Source organism: Callorhinchus milii, unplaced genomic scaffold (assembly GCF_018977255.1).
Source record: "Callorhinchus milii isolate IMCB2004 unplaced genomic scaffold, IMCB_Cmil_1.0 Scaffold1, whole genome shotgun sequence".
NCBI classification, from domain to species: Eukaryota; Metazoa; Chordata; class Chondrichthyes; order Chimaeriformes; family Callorhinchidae; genus Callorhinchus; species Callorhinchus milii.
Window position 1 is genome coordinate 120,365,442 of NW_024704742.1, and position 17,860 is coordinate 120,383,301.

At 38.7% G+C, this 17,860-nt stretch overlaps 1 protein-coding gene across 1 annotated transcript in view; it reads left to right on the plus strand.

Moving 5' to 3' along the window:
* Positions 1 to 1,771: 1,771 nt before the first annotated feature.
* LOC103177863 (A disintegrin and metalloproteinase with thrombospondin motifs 6) overlaps positions 1,772 to 17,860 on the plus strand; it is a 36,120-nt gene continuing 20,031 nt past the window's right edge. The window contains exons 1-5 of the mRNA XM_042331774.1: positions 1,772 to 1,779; positions 3,301 to 3,364; positions 5,980 to 6,082; positions 8,273 to 8,406; positions 14,280 to 14,403. Of these exons, the coding sequence (XP_042187708.1) occupies positions 1,772 to 1,779; positions 3,301 to 3,364; positions 5,980 to 6,082; positions 8,273 to 8,406; positions 14,280 to 14,403 (433 nt within the window). The remainder of the gene's footprint in view (positions 1,780 to 3,300; positions 3,365 to 5,979; positions 6,083 to 8,272; positions 8,407 to 14,279; positions 14,404 to 17,860) is intronic.

The window sequence follows — 17,860 nt, forward strand, 5'->3', positions numbered from 1 at the left end:
AATTCATTGAATAGCTAATTCTCTGTTTTCTGGTCTCTTGCAGTGGTGTTATCAAGGAGAGTGTGTGCCTTTCGGTACTTGGCCTCAGAGTGTGGATGGGGCCTGGGGACCATGGTCTATATGGGGAGAATGCAGTAGGACATGTGGGGGAGGAGTCTCCTCATCCCTAAGGCACTGTGACAGTCCAGCGTAAGTAGCTAAAGTAAGCCAGAGCAACAAGACACCTTTGAACACAACACATTTTTATCTCAGAAAGGGATACGGAAGATGGTATAGAAGAATAGGAAAGATTATGTTAATATTCTTTAACTGGGATCTAGCACCTCTGAATAGTGCTGTCTCTTTATGTCATATTGGTGGTTACAGAAATAGTTAGCAACATGACTTAGATATTCAACAACTGCTGTTTTAACAGTGAAAGCAGCCTCCTTGAGTAAGGAACTGTCATTATTCAGTAACCCTTTTTTCTAAATCGATGTGACTATTGTTTCCCTGAGGGAATATTTAAATACTTGTAATACCATCTCTAACCTGTTGAACGAGACAGGCAACAGTTCTCCACATTTAAAATATTTCCATTAAAAAAAGTCTCACTACACAGGCAGCAACAGATATTGCTTCAGTTAGAGACGTTCCCTGCATTCACTCCAGGGAGCAGTGTACACATGCTCGTGATACACATCAGTGACATGCTAATAGACATGCTAGTGACACGCTGACACAGGCCAGTGACACACTGTGACATGTGCCAGTGACAAACTGATGCACATGTCAGTGACATCTGATCCATGACAGTAACATACTGACACACTTGTCAGTGCCCACTAACACACACGATGATACACAAGCTAGTGACACCAATGACCACTGACATGCACTCTAGTGACCACTGACACATGCCAGTGTCACACTGACACACACCAGTGTCACACAGAGCCACCACAAGCATAAATTGACAGTATAGGCACGACATAATATTATAATAGTCTTCTATCTTCCTGGAAAGTAAATTCTTGATTATCCCTCATTTTTCTATTTTTACAAGCTTTTAAAACAGAATGCTTGCATAATCGAATGCTGCGTGCTATTTACTGGGATACAGGAAACCTTTTATTAACGAGCAGACTGTGGAACTCACTCCCATATGTGCTATTAACTTATGAAACATTTTCTGTATCCTGCACATGTATATTTCTTCTGCACCTATATAGTTCTTGGTCTCTGTAAATTGCATAATACATTGCTGTGGTACATGTATGAATAACTTATAGAAACCAGACAATCTTTTACTTTATGTAATTTCTAATAGTGCTAGGTAGAATGTTCAAATGAAGATTAATGTACTCACGTCTTCAAGTTTAGAAACCCTCCTTATTTTCAAGCCAAGATTTCTAGTTTTAATCATTTTTCATTTTGCCGTCATCGCAATTAGTGTGAAATGCAGAAAAATGACCTAGTAGCATTTTATAAAGTTTGTAACAATACAATAAAAAAATTACATTTATATAGCGCTTTTCACATTGGGAGGATGTCCCAAGACACTAGGACAGTCCAGGGTTTCCATCCGAGCTGGAGATAGGGCAAGGGGGTGAGGGGAGAGGGCAGAAAGGTGAGGCAGATAGATGGCCTGAAGCACGGAAGGTCAAAGAGGAAGTTCTTGAAGGAGACAGGGAGTTCCAGAGTATGGAACAGAGCAGATACATTGAAAGTCTGACCCCGATGATGGGGCAAGGGATGAGAAGCAGGCCGCTGAGAGAGGGAGCGGACGGGCATGGTAGGGTTTGAGGAGATGGCAGAGGTAATATGGGGCAAGACCATGGAGGGATTTAAAGGTTAACTATGTGAAGTGCAGATAAATTACCTAATAGAATTTCATAAAATCTATTACACCAACAACTTGCATTTATATGGTGACCGTCACACGGGGCAGGGTCTCAGAGCACTTAACAGTGGCAGAGTCTGACCACGAACTGGGGGAGGGTGGAAGTGACCATAAACTCGGTCAAAGAGGAAGGTCTTCAGTCGTAATTTAAAAGAAGGGAAGGAGGTGCAAGTTGGAGGGATTGGAGGAGAGAGTTCCAAAGCTTTGGAGTGTAGTGGAGGGAATGAAGGACAAGCAGGAGACCAGAGCCAGCTGAGCAGAGGCAGCAGGTAGTGGAGTGGAGAGAAAGCAGGTCAGATAATATAACACTATGTATCGTCCAGATATATGAGCCAATAGCATTTTATAATGTGTATAACACTATGTGAAATGCAGATAAATAACAATTTGTAAAGTTTTATTCACTTCCAGTACTTGTTATTTTAGTGTTTCTCCTTGCAGCATTTCTGGCTTATCTGAAAGGTCAGAGTTGAAAAGTTTTCTGAGTACAGCACTGTAAATCCTCTGGGTGTTTTGCTTTAGTTATTTAAGTATCGCTTTGCCTACAAAATACACAGTCACGTTCATGTGAAGCACTTTGAGATGTGAAAGGCGCAGTATCAATTGCGAGGATCATTATCACTTACTGATGAAGTAGCTGGCCTCTCTGTTTATTGCCTTTTGTTAGAAAATAAAGTTATCACTAAGATGGCGGGGGAGTGACAGAAACCCAGGTTCAGTAACACTAAACCTAATCCCGCCATAGAGAATACGCTCAGCAGTTTGGAAAGGGAATTATTAATTACAGCTTCAAAAAAGATTTTAAAAAGCTAAGCTTGAGGCAATAGAACAAGACAGAGTGGAGTTGGAAAACATTCACATGGCCAAATAAGACTGTCAGGGAAGAGACTTGGTTTATCTCAAATATGTACTGAGCATCCTGCTGTCTGCCACAGCAGAATTTGCATTCTGTAGGATGAGACAAAGATATTTTCTGCAGGGATAACGTAGCAAAGAAATTGCGAGCTTACCTACATTATTGCTGAACTTTACTGCTATTTTTATGGATCAAAAAGGCAATATCCTCCAGCTAGCTTGTGAGGAATATTATAAAACTGTTTTCAATCTTTCTAGGCTTTTTTGATCGACTCAAAAATATTTTTTTCCCATACAGTTTTCAACCTTTTCAATTCAATATGTTTTTTTTGTGTGGTAGAAAGTATCACATATCTTCTGTAACTATTCACCTAGGTGACAGAAATCACCTACTGTTTTTTTAAAAAAAACACGTTCTAAGTAATTATTTTAAGAAAAAGTTTGACCTGGTTGGGTTGTATTGTGCAGATGTTAACAAATATTATTTATTTTATATGCAGCTAACGTTGAGAGAATGGGATACTATTTCTTTAATCATTCATTTTTCTAAACCCGTAAACCAGGCCTTCTGGTGGTGGGAAGTACTGCCTTGGAGAAAGGAAACGCTATCGCTCCTGTAACACTGACGTAAGTAACATCTTTAAAGGCTAATGTTATCTGGATTTATTTACTTTACCCACTTCAGAACTTATAAGGGCAAATGCTGACCAGAAGTAGCACCCTACTTCACCCCCCACAGAGGGAATATTCTGCAAAGAAATGTTTGCTTATTTATTCTCACCAGCCAATTATAGTCTATTTTCCATTCCAACTCTCTCATTTAAAATCCCAACCCATCATAGCTTTACATACTCGATGCACAAGTATAACATATCAGTGCATTAAGTGCTGACTGGACATAATAAAAGCTGACTCTTCCTGTTAAGTTAATGCATGTTTGCTAAAGCTTCTAAAAGTTAATTTAAAGAAACCGAAAGCTACATTCAATTAAACTGACCAATGTATAATATCTGCGATACAAATTGGTAATAGCCAGATAAATTTGGATAGATTGAAATGTCTCAGGCTGGATTAATTTCACTTTTAATGAATTTTAATTATGAAATTGCTTTTCTTATCCCTACTTTGCCCATAAAATACACAGTCACTACACTTTTCAATAAATCCTGTTAGCATTTTGAGACGTCTTGATGACGTGATATGGCACTGTATCAAATGCAAAGATTATTATTATTTTATGATTATTTTGAACATTTCTTACAATATTTTATCAAATACTCACACATATTGTGGTACTAGACTAGAGAGCACTAGTGTAAAGCATTCTATAAAATGTCACCTTCCAGAAAGTAACATTTAGAAATCTGGTAATACATAATGTATTGAAATTCTCAGAGTTGCAAGTCTATTCTCTTGTTTAAAGAGTGGCCACAGTTGATGCAGAAGACATAACGGATGTATAAATCAATGACTAAAACCAGGAATAAATCACTATTAACTTTTAACAAAGCTAATCTAAGTGAACATTGTTTTTTAATTATTGTATTTAGAAACTTTGATTATCAAAGATTTATAAAATTGATTTAATACTCTCCATTGTTTGTGGCTGAATCTTTAATCGCCCGTCCTTATTGAGTGAGAGAGACATGGTGCTAAATCTAATCAATGTATTTTGCTTGGCATAAATGTAATTGTTTGCAGAGTGCCTTAGACTGGGGATGTGGAAGAAAAGCTGTTCATTGAACTATTGCCCTGGTTACAGCCTGCAGAATACACAATACTTACCAAAGATGAGCAAAAAACATAGATTTGATTTACTCTCTAGAAACTCTCTTGTCATTTTGACAGCTTGCTGGGGCATTTTCCCCTCAATGTTTAGAACAGTATGTGACAGTTCAAATTATTTCCAACAGCAATGCATCTAAATGGCATCATGCACAAAAGAACAGCCAATTTGGCTCCTTTTGTTCTGCAAATGATTGTGCAATTCACTTTATATTCATTATGCTTGCTTATTTTGAATGTTAACATGCTCTTGTGGAAAGGAAAAATCTTCCAAACATTAAAATTTATTTATTGTCTCTGATCTGGTGGTTGGCCATTAAGTAACCACACTGTTCTGTGTGAAGCACTGCCATTGTGGATGCTGGCTGGCTCGTGTGATGACATTGTATGCTCTCCAATGACAAACCAATGTTTCATTACTATTGCTGTTTTTTTTTATTTGCAATGGAAACAATAAATGTTGCAGAGTCCAATTTTCGTTTTTTGTGCAAAGTACAGCATAATTATTCCATTAGACTCTTATACTTAAGATATCTGTGTACATTGCTTATGATGTGAGTGTCTCATGGACCCACGGGACAATTTGCTCGCCTCTATGTGTGCTGCATACATATGCAACAAGCAGGGAATGAGAACAACAGAGCTTCTTGCGTAGCAAGTGACATCAGTGGTGACTGTTTTCACAGGGAGTGATGTTATTACTAATCATTTTTACAGAAAACCAGCCTATCCTATGGTTCATGCTTGTCTGCTCATCCAATCCCAAAGGCCAAGTGCGTTTGACACCCTGATGTTCGTTTTCCTGTTGCAGGATAATGTAGTATATAGATTGTGACACTAGGCATTAAGGGAGAAACAGCTCGTTTTTATAATGGGGAAAATGAGTGGGTGTTCCAAAAAGAAGAGATCAAATGGTCCAAACAGCCTTTCTTTTGTGATCTTGTGAATTTGAACTTCTCTGTTTTGATCTTGTCAATTTGCACATGCAATGGTTTGTGTTTTGGTACATCAGTATACAGAACCACAAGTGGGTGAATGCTGGTTTGATCTCTCAATTAATGGTCCAAATTATAATATAGAGAAAAGTCTTTCTCCCGTTGTCCTGGCCAACAATCTATGGAACCATAGAAATTTATGGCACAGAAGTCCAGATAAAATTGGTCTTCGCTCTTTGTGGTACATTATTGTGTGCAAATTCGCCTATAAAATACACAGGCACTTACACTTTACAGTGCATCTTGTGAAACACTTTCACATGTCCTCCCACTGTGAAAAAAGCAAAGTTTTTTTGTTATTGCAGTACGACATTAAGTGGAAGTGAGGTGTTTCATGCAGGGGTAAAGAGAAGGGGAAATTTATAAAAAGTGATCATGGCTACCTTTTGATGTCCTCAACAGAAAAAAATAAAAGGCCACTAACAACACAAGCGATTAATTTATTTTTCTTCCTCCAATTAGCCATGTCCGACAGGTTCACGTGACTTTCGTGAGAAACAGTGCGCAGACTTTGATAACCTACCTTTTCGGGGAAAGTACTACAACTGGAAGCCATACACTGGAGGTTAGTGGGATTCTCTCTGATTTCTCTTTCATTTGTCACTTATTTTAATTATCTTCCAACCTTTTTCATCTTGCCGTCTCTTTGTACCATGCACCGCCCAAGCCAACAGAGCAGACAGATGGCCTTCTCTCAGCCCGCTGCAGTTGCTCACAGTACCACCAGTGCTCCGCCCCTTCTGGAATAAGACCTCCTTGGTTATCTTTCATGGAGAGTTGAAATCGTAAGATGATTCTGGGTATTTTTGTTTTGGTCAGCCAGGTGTCTGACACGTGCGGAAACCCATCATCATGCTTGAGTAGCCAAACCAAGCTGAGAATTTCATGCATCCCACCTACACATGGAAATTCCGGGTGCTGGGCTGGATGACTCCCTGTCCCTAGTGACTAGTCTGCCCTCCCCAGTCCTGCTGATGAGCCTGGCTGGCTGTGCTGGACTACCAAGACTGTCGCAGAGGGCTGGCTCGCTTCCAACTTTCTGTTGCCAAACATATCACCTTGGAACCAGTTCAGCTCCAAGGAGACCCTGCTTACTGGACCACCACCCCCGCCCCCCCCAAGCAGGATAGTATTCTGGGTAGGTGCCCAAAGGAGTGCAAGAGCTGTCATCATTTTCTTCCAAAAAAGGACTCTCGATCCCTTCAACCTCTCCCAACAACCAGCTGATCTCCAGCGCACCTTATCCAAAGTCCTGAAACATGCCTTTGACAATCAACTTAACCCCGCATTCCTCTCCAACGCCTCCTCAAGCCCTGCCAGTCTGGTTTCTGTCAAACCCATAGCGCTGGGACAGTCCTTGTCAAAGTCACCAACGCTGTATTCTCCACACCAGCTGAGCCTTCAGATTCTACTCTCCTAAACTCTGGAATTCCCTCCCTGTTCCTCTCATCACCACTCTATTAAGGCTTGTCTTAAACTTACTTCATTAATTGCCCTATAGTCTAGCCCCAGTCAACCCCCCCACCCCCCCCCCACAACTCCCTCCCATCTCTCCTTTTCTCAGCATCGGAACCAGTTTTTGTACAGCACTCTACAATGTTATCCTCAGTGAAGGGGCTATATAAGTGCAAGGGTTATTGTTGTTATTGTGTTCCCGGTGTGGAGTCTGGTAAACAACAGCAACAGCAACTTGAATTTATATAGTAGCTTTCACGCAGGCAATGTGTCGCAGGTGGAGGAAAGCGGTCTTGGTTAGGAACCGGATGTGCGGTAAGAAGGGATTGAACCTGACCACTAGGTTACGTACGGATTCGGTAAGCCTTAAGGAAAGACCAGGGAAAATGCACATCAGGCCTCAAACTACGACTTTTTATTAACTTGTCCTACTTTGTGTGTGAGGTCCAGGATCATAAATTGAGTAGAGCACAAACGACTTGAACAGCAGATCCCCTCCAACACATCAAGATTAGAGAGAAATGAACTTAGTTAGATAAGAAGAGAGAGAAATCCATATCCATACACATACACACAGCCAGTTTGAGGGATAGTCAAGGCAGCACCATTCCCAGAAATGTTCCCCACATTCGTGTAAGATTTTTTTTGCCAGGATCACACTTCTGCTTTGGAGCCTGGAGCAGATAAGTGACAGGCAGTTAGTAACCGAGTGCATAAAAGCATAAGAATTTGCTGAGTGAAAGAAGACCAAGGTCTATTTACAAAAACAGAGAGCTGGGAAAACTCAGCGGGTCAGGCAGCATCTAGGGAGAAAGGAAAGTGAGTCAACGTTTCGGGTCCACGACCCTTCTGATGTTGACTCACTTTCCTTTCTCCATAGATGCTGCCTGAACCGCTGAGGTTTCCCAGCTCTCTCTGTTTTTGTTTCAGATTTCCAGCATCTGCAGTATTTTGTTTTGTCCAAAGTCTATTTAGTTCGCTTTCCACCATCATGGCTGTCACTTGACATGTCGTGTCCCAAACTACATATTGTATCCCGAGATATTGTTTCCAAACAGAAATGTTATCTAGTCTGTTCTTGAAAGAATCGATACTTCCTGCTTCCATGGTCTACCAGACAGTAATTCCTCCAATGTAAAATTCAATGTCCACCGTCACAAGCCACTCGCTTTGTTTTTCTAGCACGTTTAGTCAGTCAAACATGAATCCATCTGTATGAAGTCTTTTTTAAACATTTGGACAGCACTAGGCCCTGCACAACTGTGTTTTAAATATAAACTGCATGTTTTTTTTGTAACAGGTGGTGTTAAACCGTGTGCGTTAAACTGCTTGGCTGAAGGATACAATTTTTACACTGAACGTGCTCCCGCAGTTATTGATGGAACTCGTTGCCATGCTGACTCGCTGGACATCTGTATCAATGGAGAGTGCAAGGTTACACATACTTTATTGCTATACCATTCAAAAACTGTTGGCGGTTTTTCTCAACACCTTTTATAGAATTTATTCAAGGAACTGGCAAGGAGGCTCAGCAGTCTGTGTAAATGGATACCTTCTTGTGGTTATATTTGGAAGCCAAATCTCCAAACAAAATCTCTGTGATTTGGTTCTTTTCTGCAACTATATTCACAGTGAATTTGGTCCGTTCAGAATAAATGAAACCAACCCCTTTATAGATTTGATTTTATTCTCCACAAAAAAAATCCTTGCATTTGATATAGCGTGGTTCACATCTTCTAGACGTCTCAAAGCGCTTCGCAGAATATACTGTAAAGTGAATTGACTGTATATTTGTGGGTGTAACTCAGCAGCCAATTGCGCATAGCAGTGTCCCACAAACAGTCGTGGATTGAAGTGACCAAATTATTATTTATTTATTCTTGAGGGATTATTATCAGGTGTGTGGTGTAAGGAAACTTGCCCAAGGTTTCACCCTGCTGGGAAATGAACCCAGGTCTCTCGTTTTATAAGGCGAGTGCTCTAACCATTGAGCTGCAGGACTCCATGGCCAGTGAACATAAACTGCTGCAACATCTCTTTCACCAAAACAAATGCTTGCAAGAACCATGGCCATTCTGACCTCAATAAATACTGTGTTTCCAGTATTAAACAAAATACCGAATTCATGGTGTAAAATAAATATGAAAATGTAGCTGTTTGAACCATTCTCTGACCATTATGGAGTCCTGTAGCTCAGTGGTTAGAGCACTCGCTTTGCAAGCGAGAGACCTGAGTTCAATTCCAGGCAGGGCGAAACCTTGGGCAAGTTTCCTTACTCCACACGCCTAATAATAATCCCTCCAAAAACCAAAAATATTAATAAATTGGTCATTTTCAATCTACGACTGTTTGTGGGACATTGCTGTGCGCAATTGGCTGCCGCGTTCGCCCACAAATATACAGTCAATTCACTTTGCAGTGTGTTCTGTGAAGCGCTTTGGGACGTCCTCCCGACGTGAAAAGCGCTATATCAAATGCAAGGATTATTATTATTATCATTATTATTATCTTTTGGCCATTTTAAAATTGATGATAATGGGACAATATATCTTAAGAAAACCTGTAACATATGCAATATATTGCTGCATGTGTTTAATTGAAGTAAATTGCAATAAAGCTTTTCTGATTTTCTTAACTTTTCCCTATTGAAAAAAATAATCGACTGGTAGATAATTTGCACATTTTAAAGTCTCTGGACAGAACCAGGGGAATGTGTTCATTTTGATCTCATTTCATTGGGGAAAAAAACAATTAGAAATTTCCCCCTTTTTAAAATAGTTTGTCTCCTTAGTAGGGAAATCTGCAAGTTCTTTGTGAGCCCAAACCTGATGCCATTGAAGGCATTGTCTGTACAAACTCACCAGCGGCTTTGCACAGAACAGATACATTCTCAAAATACTCCTGAAACTGCTCTGAAAATCAGTGTTCCTTGTCTTGTCGTTCACATTGTCAAAGCTGGATAAATATCCTAGGATGTTTTATGGGGCATGTTAGTAGGGATTAGGTTAGATCTACAGGAAGGTTCTTGCAAACATTTGTTTTGGTGAAAGAGATGTTAGAGCAGTTTATGTTCACTGATGTTTACTACAAATGGGGTAAGGTCACACTCTAATTACTACGTCTCAAAACTATCCCATTGCTTTTTTTTGCTATCAAACACATGTACGTGGGGAGTAAAAGGCAAAGGTTAGACCTTTAACCTGAGATTATCAATGTATTTACATAGCGATTAGGTTTAACTGCTGAAGGATAGCATTCAGCTGTTTTAAGATGGTCTAATTTTCAACAATTTCAAACATTATATTCTTTGGAAGATAAAGAGAATATCTTAGTGAGCAAAGTTTTTGTTTTATTTGCTTTTGTCCCTATTTAAAGTATACCCCCCCATCCCCATCATCGTTCTGAAATCCCTTCAAACAGCAGATTTTGTAATAATGTCTGTTTATGCAAATAGTGTGTCAATAAAACCATCAACAAATATGTAAGGCATTGTTAAGCTATGAAAGGCTCAGATTGCATCAGGTCTATAGAAACTCCTTTCTCTTTGGGACAACCTGTTTTGTATGCTTGCACCTATCGCAGTAACCCTGAAATGCTAACATAAAGGCACATTCACTTACAAGTTGAAATTCACTGCACATTGTAGTAAATTCAGTGAAGTGCTTTAATATATCCTCCAACATTTCTTTGGTTGAAAGGCTCTATATTGAATGCAAGGATTTTTTTATTAATTATTAATTTTCATATATTAAAAACATAATTAAAACTTTTGAAATACTTTGAAATTTAACACAGAATCAGAGGAATAATGATAGTCAGTATTGATTTTAAAGTAACTGGTGATAAAAATTTGTGTTGACTACCCTACTACTTGTATTTGAAATTATTATTTATTCATAATTATATGAATTTGGAATTTTTATTAAATATTTTTGGACTCTGTGGGAAATTCTTAAATTTTTTAAAACAATTGGTCACTTCAATCCACGGCTGTTTGGGGGACACTCTGCTATAAGAACATAAGAACATAAGAATTAGGAGCAGGAGTAGGCCATTCGGCCCCTTGAGCCTGCCTCACCATTTGATAAGATCATTGCTGATCTTCTGACCAAACTCTATAATTACCTGCCTTATCCCCAAATCCCCTAATCCCTCTATTTTTTAAAAATCTATCAGTCTCAGCACAATTGGCTGCCACGTTTCACCCACATAATATACAGTCAATTCATGGTATATTCTGTGAAGTGCCTTGAGACGTCTTGAAGAAGTGATAAGGCGCTATATCAAATGGAAGGATTATTATTACTATTCAGTCTTAATTTGGTCTTTTTAAGGGCTCCCTAAAACAGCTTAAAAATGACTGAATTGCTCAAGAATTTTCTACAATTCTGTATGATCTTAAATTCTAAGACAAAATGGATATATAATAATAATCCTTGCATTTGATATAGCGCTTTTCACATCTTCTCGACGTCTCAAAGCGCTTCACAGACTAGACTGTAAAGTGAATTGACTGTATATTTGTGGGCGAAACGCGGCAGCCAATTGCGCACAGCAGTGTCCCACAAACAGATATAGGCAAAGACTAGGTAGAAAAGTAGAACTAGCTAAAGCTTATAGACCATTTGAAGCTTGCTGAGATTCTAGCCTAGTGAGCTGGTCTTAGGTATGGATGTGCAGAGGGAGGGAGCTAAATTGGCCCCAGCGAGGGTTGGGAAGGGGAAAAACCCTTCCTGTCCCTGGTGTCTCCTTGGCATCCTCTACTGGTTGTCCATGTGTGTGGCAGCTGGGTGGGGCAAGGTGAAGCAATCTTGAGTGGCCTTCTCCAGTCACTGCCAAGGCACATACATGAACAATGGTCACTTGGACAGTCAACAAGCACCTAAGAAGCTGCATCCCAGCAAGAGAAAGACAGACAAGTGTTGTTTAATGATGAATCAAACCAAGGTTTTGTCTGCCTATTCAGATGGATGTTAAAGATCCCTTGGCAGAATTTGCATAGAGAGAGGAGTTAAACTCCCAAATATATTAGCCAATAATCCTCCAGCTAAAATTGGTCATTCATTTCAACAATAACTTGGATTTATATAGCGCCCTCCACGTCGGACGGCGTCTCAGAGCGCTTCACAGTAACGGATTCCGGGGCCGAGCCAGGGGGAGGAAGGTGACCAAAGGCGCCTTCACGTCTGTTTGTGGGATATTGATGTGTGTACATTGGCTGATAAGTTTGCCTATAAATACACATACACAGTATGCTTATAAATATAATTACAGTCAATACACTTTACACCATTTCCCAGCGAAGCCCTTTGAGAAATTTTGGCTTTATAGCAGATGTATCAAATGCAAAATGTAAGGGCTATTTTTCCTCGTCTCCATTATTATAAAGCAAGTGGGGAGAAAATTAGAAAAAAATTGGACACATTAAAGGTTTTTAAAAATAGACGGTAAAATCCTGGCCTCAAGCTTGTCTCTTCATCGTTCTTTTTATTTTTAACTTTTCTTTACTGTTTGCTACTTGTGACCAACCATTCTAAACATTTTTGTAAGCATTTTGAATTTAAAATTAGTTTCTTGCCCTTATCCTTTCTTGCAGCTTTTGTTTTAAAACATTTGTTTCAGAAAATCGGAGCCGCTTTATTTAAAAACAAAGTTTTTTCACTGGCTCGAGGCTGGTTTTCCAGCCAATCTAAATCACAGACCTTGATGATTGACAGGGTGATCAGGTCAATTTTTGATGCAAAAGTCACATCAGAAATAGGAAGTGGGAGCTGCAAACAATTAAACTAGTCAGTAGCCCAGAGAGATTGAACCGAGATAAGTGAACCTGTCCGGCTGGAGTAAATGTACTTATTACATTTCAAGACTCAAAATGTATATGGTGGCTAGGCTCCATACCACAGCTGTCTAATTTGATATATTTATTTTGCAAGCTGTACTTGTCTATTTAAGTACATATTAGATTTGTCTACCTTACTTTAAAAAATGTAAGTCTGAAAGTATGGGTATCTTTCTTCTCTTGAACCTCAAGTGCCAAAAAATCATCAATATTAATACTCATTTATTGTTTTAAAGTCATAAAATGTATTTTATTGATGTGGCTTGAAAACTACCTCAAACAAACTTTTAAGCCTTTGTCTATTTTTTCTGCCTCAGCACTCTTGTCTCTGGGTGGGGAGGTTTTGGGTTTAAACCCCACGTTACATCTTTGAGTCCACAGTCTAGGTTCACATTCCAGTTTAATGCTGAGGGAGCTCAGCATTGTTGGAGGTGTAGGTTAATGATGAATCAAACCAAGTTATTTTTTTGTCTGTTTAGCGCGATGTTAAAGATCCCTGGGCAGAAATAGTGTAGAGAAGGGAGTTAAAACTCCGAAGTATATTGGCCAATAATCCTCCAGATAAAATTGGTCATTCATTTCATGTCTGTTTGTGGGATGTTGATGTGTGCACATTGGCTGATACGTTTACCTATAAATACACATACACAGTATGCTTATAAATATAGTCAATACACTTTACAGCAGTTCCTTGTGCAGCCCTTTGAGAAATGTTAGCTTTGTAGCAGATATATCAAATATATCAGATATATAGCAGATATATCAAAAGTAAATTGTATGGGCTATTTTTCCTCATCTCCCTTATTACAAAATTCAAGATATTGAGTGAGGTGAAGTTACCAAAGAAGTGCTAAATTATGTATGTGTCCCCTCCCCCCACCACCAATTCCTAGCTGTACAAATTCTTTCTACTAGGATATTGAACCTTATTGTAATGGATTCTACACATTGAAGGTGCCCACCATAATCAAAGTGTTTGGCTTAACAAAATGTTATATTTAGGAAAGAGACGAGGCAAGGCTTTGAGACTCTAGCACTTGTAGGATACATTTATATGTAATACCTGATTAGGGCATAAAGTGCAGTGATACCAAGATTACCCCCATTGCTTCCTTAGCAGCATACTACCATAATAACCTGTGCCACAGCAAATCTTACTTGTTCATATCTTGAATATTGAATTTGGAAACCTCTTGTTATTCATTCATGACCAGTTCAGAACTTCCTCATTCTAAATGGTTTATCCTACTTTGATGAACACATAGCAGTGTTGTGTCCAAAATAATAATGCATTAAGTTTACTTTGACAATATGTGCAACCTGTTTGGGAGCTTGTTCAAAAGTATGCTTTAGAGTGGGTGTTTGATATGGTGCCGTTGTGCGTTAAGTAACTGTAAACAATATCCATTGTTAGTGACCACTCTAGGTTATCTTGTTTTTGATTTCCCTATTTTATTTGTGTCTAAAGCATGTAGGCTGCGATCACATTTTGGGTTCTGATGCAAAAGAAGACAGATGTCGTGTTTGTGGGGGTGACGGAAGCACTTGTGAAGCAACTGAAGGTCTATTCAACGACTCGCTGCCTCGGGGAGGTAGGTCTCCATACTGGGCATTCTGCAGCCATAATACAATTTCTGATATTCAATAGTCCAGTAGCACAAAGATAATTTTTCTTTGTGGATAACAATATAAAGTGTTGCTTGGATTTTAATGGTTTATGACATTCGAATGACATTTTGATTAAATGAAGGTGTTTGCAACATGCCAACTTCAGAACTCCAGGGTATTACTGTTTTGCTAAGAAAGCTGACTGCACCAGTCAGAATTTTAACCAAAACATTATTCCTACCTGAGGCCTGTTTGCTTAGAATATCATATTATTACGTTCAGTTGAGCATAACTAATAACATGTCTTATTTCCAGTGGAAGATGATGGACACAGAAATAAGCAATATTTTTTCTGGATGGCTGGACTGCAATTTGACTACATTCTGGTGAATTTAATTTGGACAATGAGAATGTTAAGTTGAATGCAGGCGCACACAGCAATAGAGACCACAATCTGTTAAATTACAAAAGAGGATTTAGGTTTAGGAACTAAAACCTGATATTAATGCCCATAATTTATGATTTGAACACACTCAGATATTTCAAGCTCTTCATTCACAATGGAATAGAAATTAACAATTAGCTCCCTCACTGCTGATGCCTTATTAAGATATTTTACCAGCAAAAGCAACTATATTAAAGTCGTGGAGGAACAAGTATTCCAGTTAAAGTTGAAAGTTGAAAAAAAAATCCATTTCATAATAGATTCTTGGACTGAGAGAAAAAAAATTCATGATGCACTTAAACAAAAATTGTTGTATAACCAAGGATGTTATTCTGAAGTTGAGGTTACAGAATATTTTAGATCAGTATAGTGAGTGCCTTGGGGTTCTTAAACTTCATGTGGCTCATATTAACCAGGTCTATTGGACGTTTGATGTGCTGCCACTAGCTCATTCACTCCATTCGTGAGCACTATCACCTGTCACTAAAATGAGTGTAAAATTCATGTAATTATTTTAAAAATAAACCAAAATAAAACAAGAATGGTAAGACAAAAATCATGAAGAATATTGTGAAATAGCACAGGTAAGGTTCAGCCATAACAATCCAAAATATGTTTTTGCATTTGGGATGATCAATAGAAAATCTAGCCAATGGTAAGGAACATCAACATCCCAAATGCCTTTGAGGCTGTAGCTGTACATCTGAAAATCAGATGCACACATATCCCATGCAGATATTTGCATTGCTTGCACATGCACAGCACACCCGAGTATCACAGCCACAAGCATATCACACACATCACATGCGCATGGCTAACACACACATCACACAGACACAACAACTTGCATTTATATAGCGCCAACGAGAGCAGCACCTTAGAGCACTTCACAGCAGTGTAGTCTCCCACCGAGCTGGAAAGAGAGGGAAGTGACCCAAGGCACAGTTGAAAATGAAAGTCTTCAGCTGTGATTTGAAGATGGGCAAAGAAGGGGCTAGAGGGAGAGGTTCAGGCAGGGAGCATGTGTGTCACATATACATAATACATACATATATCATACTTACACACATCACTCACATGTACCTGCACCTCACTCGCATGCATATCATAACACGAGTGTGAGTGCATTATCGCATATTGTTCAGAAATGTGTCACCTGTGAAATGAGGCTGGGTTTGAGAGCTGTAAATGCAAGATCCCTGTCAGATCAAAAGTTTAGGAAATTTTTACTAGGAGCCAGATAATAAATTGTTGTTGGGCTATGAAGATATTACAAGATGTAAGAACATAGAAACTAGAGAAGGCCATTTGGCCTGTTCCATCATTGTAATAGAACATGGCAGATATCCTATTTATATTTCTTTACCAATTGTCTTTACTTCTTAATACCTTTCTTAAGAATCATAGAATTGTAACAGACAGAAACAGCCATTTGGCCCATTAAGTCTGTGCTGGTGATCTTCTCCACAAGAGATATGAAGTTGAATTCCACTCTATCGGTCCCTCCCCATAACCTTTAACAATATTTTTCAAGCATCTATCTCCAATTTCCTTTTAAAATAATTTACATTCTGTTTGAGCAATCTTGTGGCATGTCATTTCACATTCCAATCACCCTCTGTGTAAAGATTTTTTCTAAGTTTTGTACAGGTGACCAAAAACTCATGATATCTACCCTATTATCTAAAAAATATCAATTCGTTAAGACTTAATAGACGTCATAATGGTATCGCAACTTTTTGGTCACCCTGTATTTATCTTAAATGTGTGCCCATTTATTTCCCCAAGTATCTATCTGTCTTTTAAGCATTCAAATCAATTCTGCATCTGTGGCCACCTGGAACAGTGCAATCTGCATTCTAACCATGGCTTGCATGAAGAAATGACTTCCTTTTATCAAGATAGTGAAGCAGTGAAATGGGAATTGGCAGCAAACCTCATGAAATCGATAGGACAGAATAAAATACATATATTGCACTAACCATGGTAATATTATGGTACAGACAGCAGGGAAATGGCCTGACATTCAAAATCATAACTTGTCTAAACGTGAATTTAATGCAGCTATGGACAATCATATTTCCTCCATTTGCCATGTAAAACTGTTAAAATAACAACAATTAATTCCATTGTAAAGTATATAGGATGACAGTTAAAGCAGTTAGCAGAAAGCAAGAGACAAAAATGTTACTACTTCACAATATATTCTGGAGGAGGCAGAAGAGGTGAACGTTTTGTTTTTTTAACATTAAATAAATAAACCACTTGGATTCCTTCAGTCACAATAAGATGTCCATTATGCACCAACAGCTGTGTTTCCCAACATAGGATTGGCCTCATAATGACTAAAATGGACTGAAAAATGCATTCAGAGCAAAATGAGTCGGAATGGTTTGTGGTTTAGAAAGATAGAGATAGGATTCTGTAATCTCCTCAGGCCTGTTCAACTTGTTCTAGGGCAAGGACTAGAAATGAGTGATTGTGAGGGTATTGGTTGTTGGCTCAGGCATGGCTAATTTTAGGTATGCAACAAATCACTTCCTAAGTGATTCAGCTGAAGGATCTTCAATACTTAGTCAGGCAGTAAACTCAGAAAACAACAAAAAAAGCACAATTTGGAAACAAATACTGAAAAGCAATTTCCAGTGCACTTTTCTTTAAGCATCAGGATTAAGAGTGAAAGTTGGAATAAACTGATGGCTCTATCTTGTTATGGAGAGACATGCCCTAGAACATGTTTTGTGCAGTTTACTCTATGTGTCTACTAGTTTCATAGGAAATTGGTTAACCAAAATGCAGATGGGCTGTGACCTAAATAAATCTGTAAAGCTCAGATGGTTTAAAATCTTTATTTGGCTGAATCACACATATTCATTTGTAAGATTCTTTGATAATAATATCAAGACAAAAAAAAGCACATGCTAGTTCTGAAAGAGTTATACTGGAAACATTTGTGATGTGCACATCATTGGTGAACAAATGAGCCACTGGTGCAC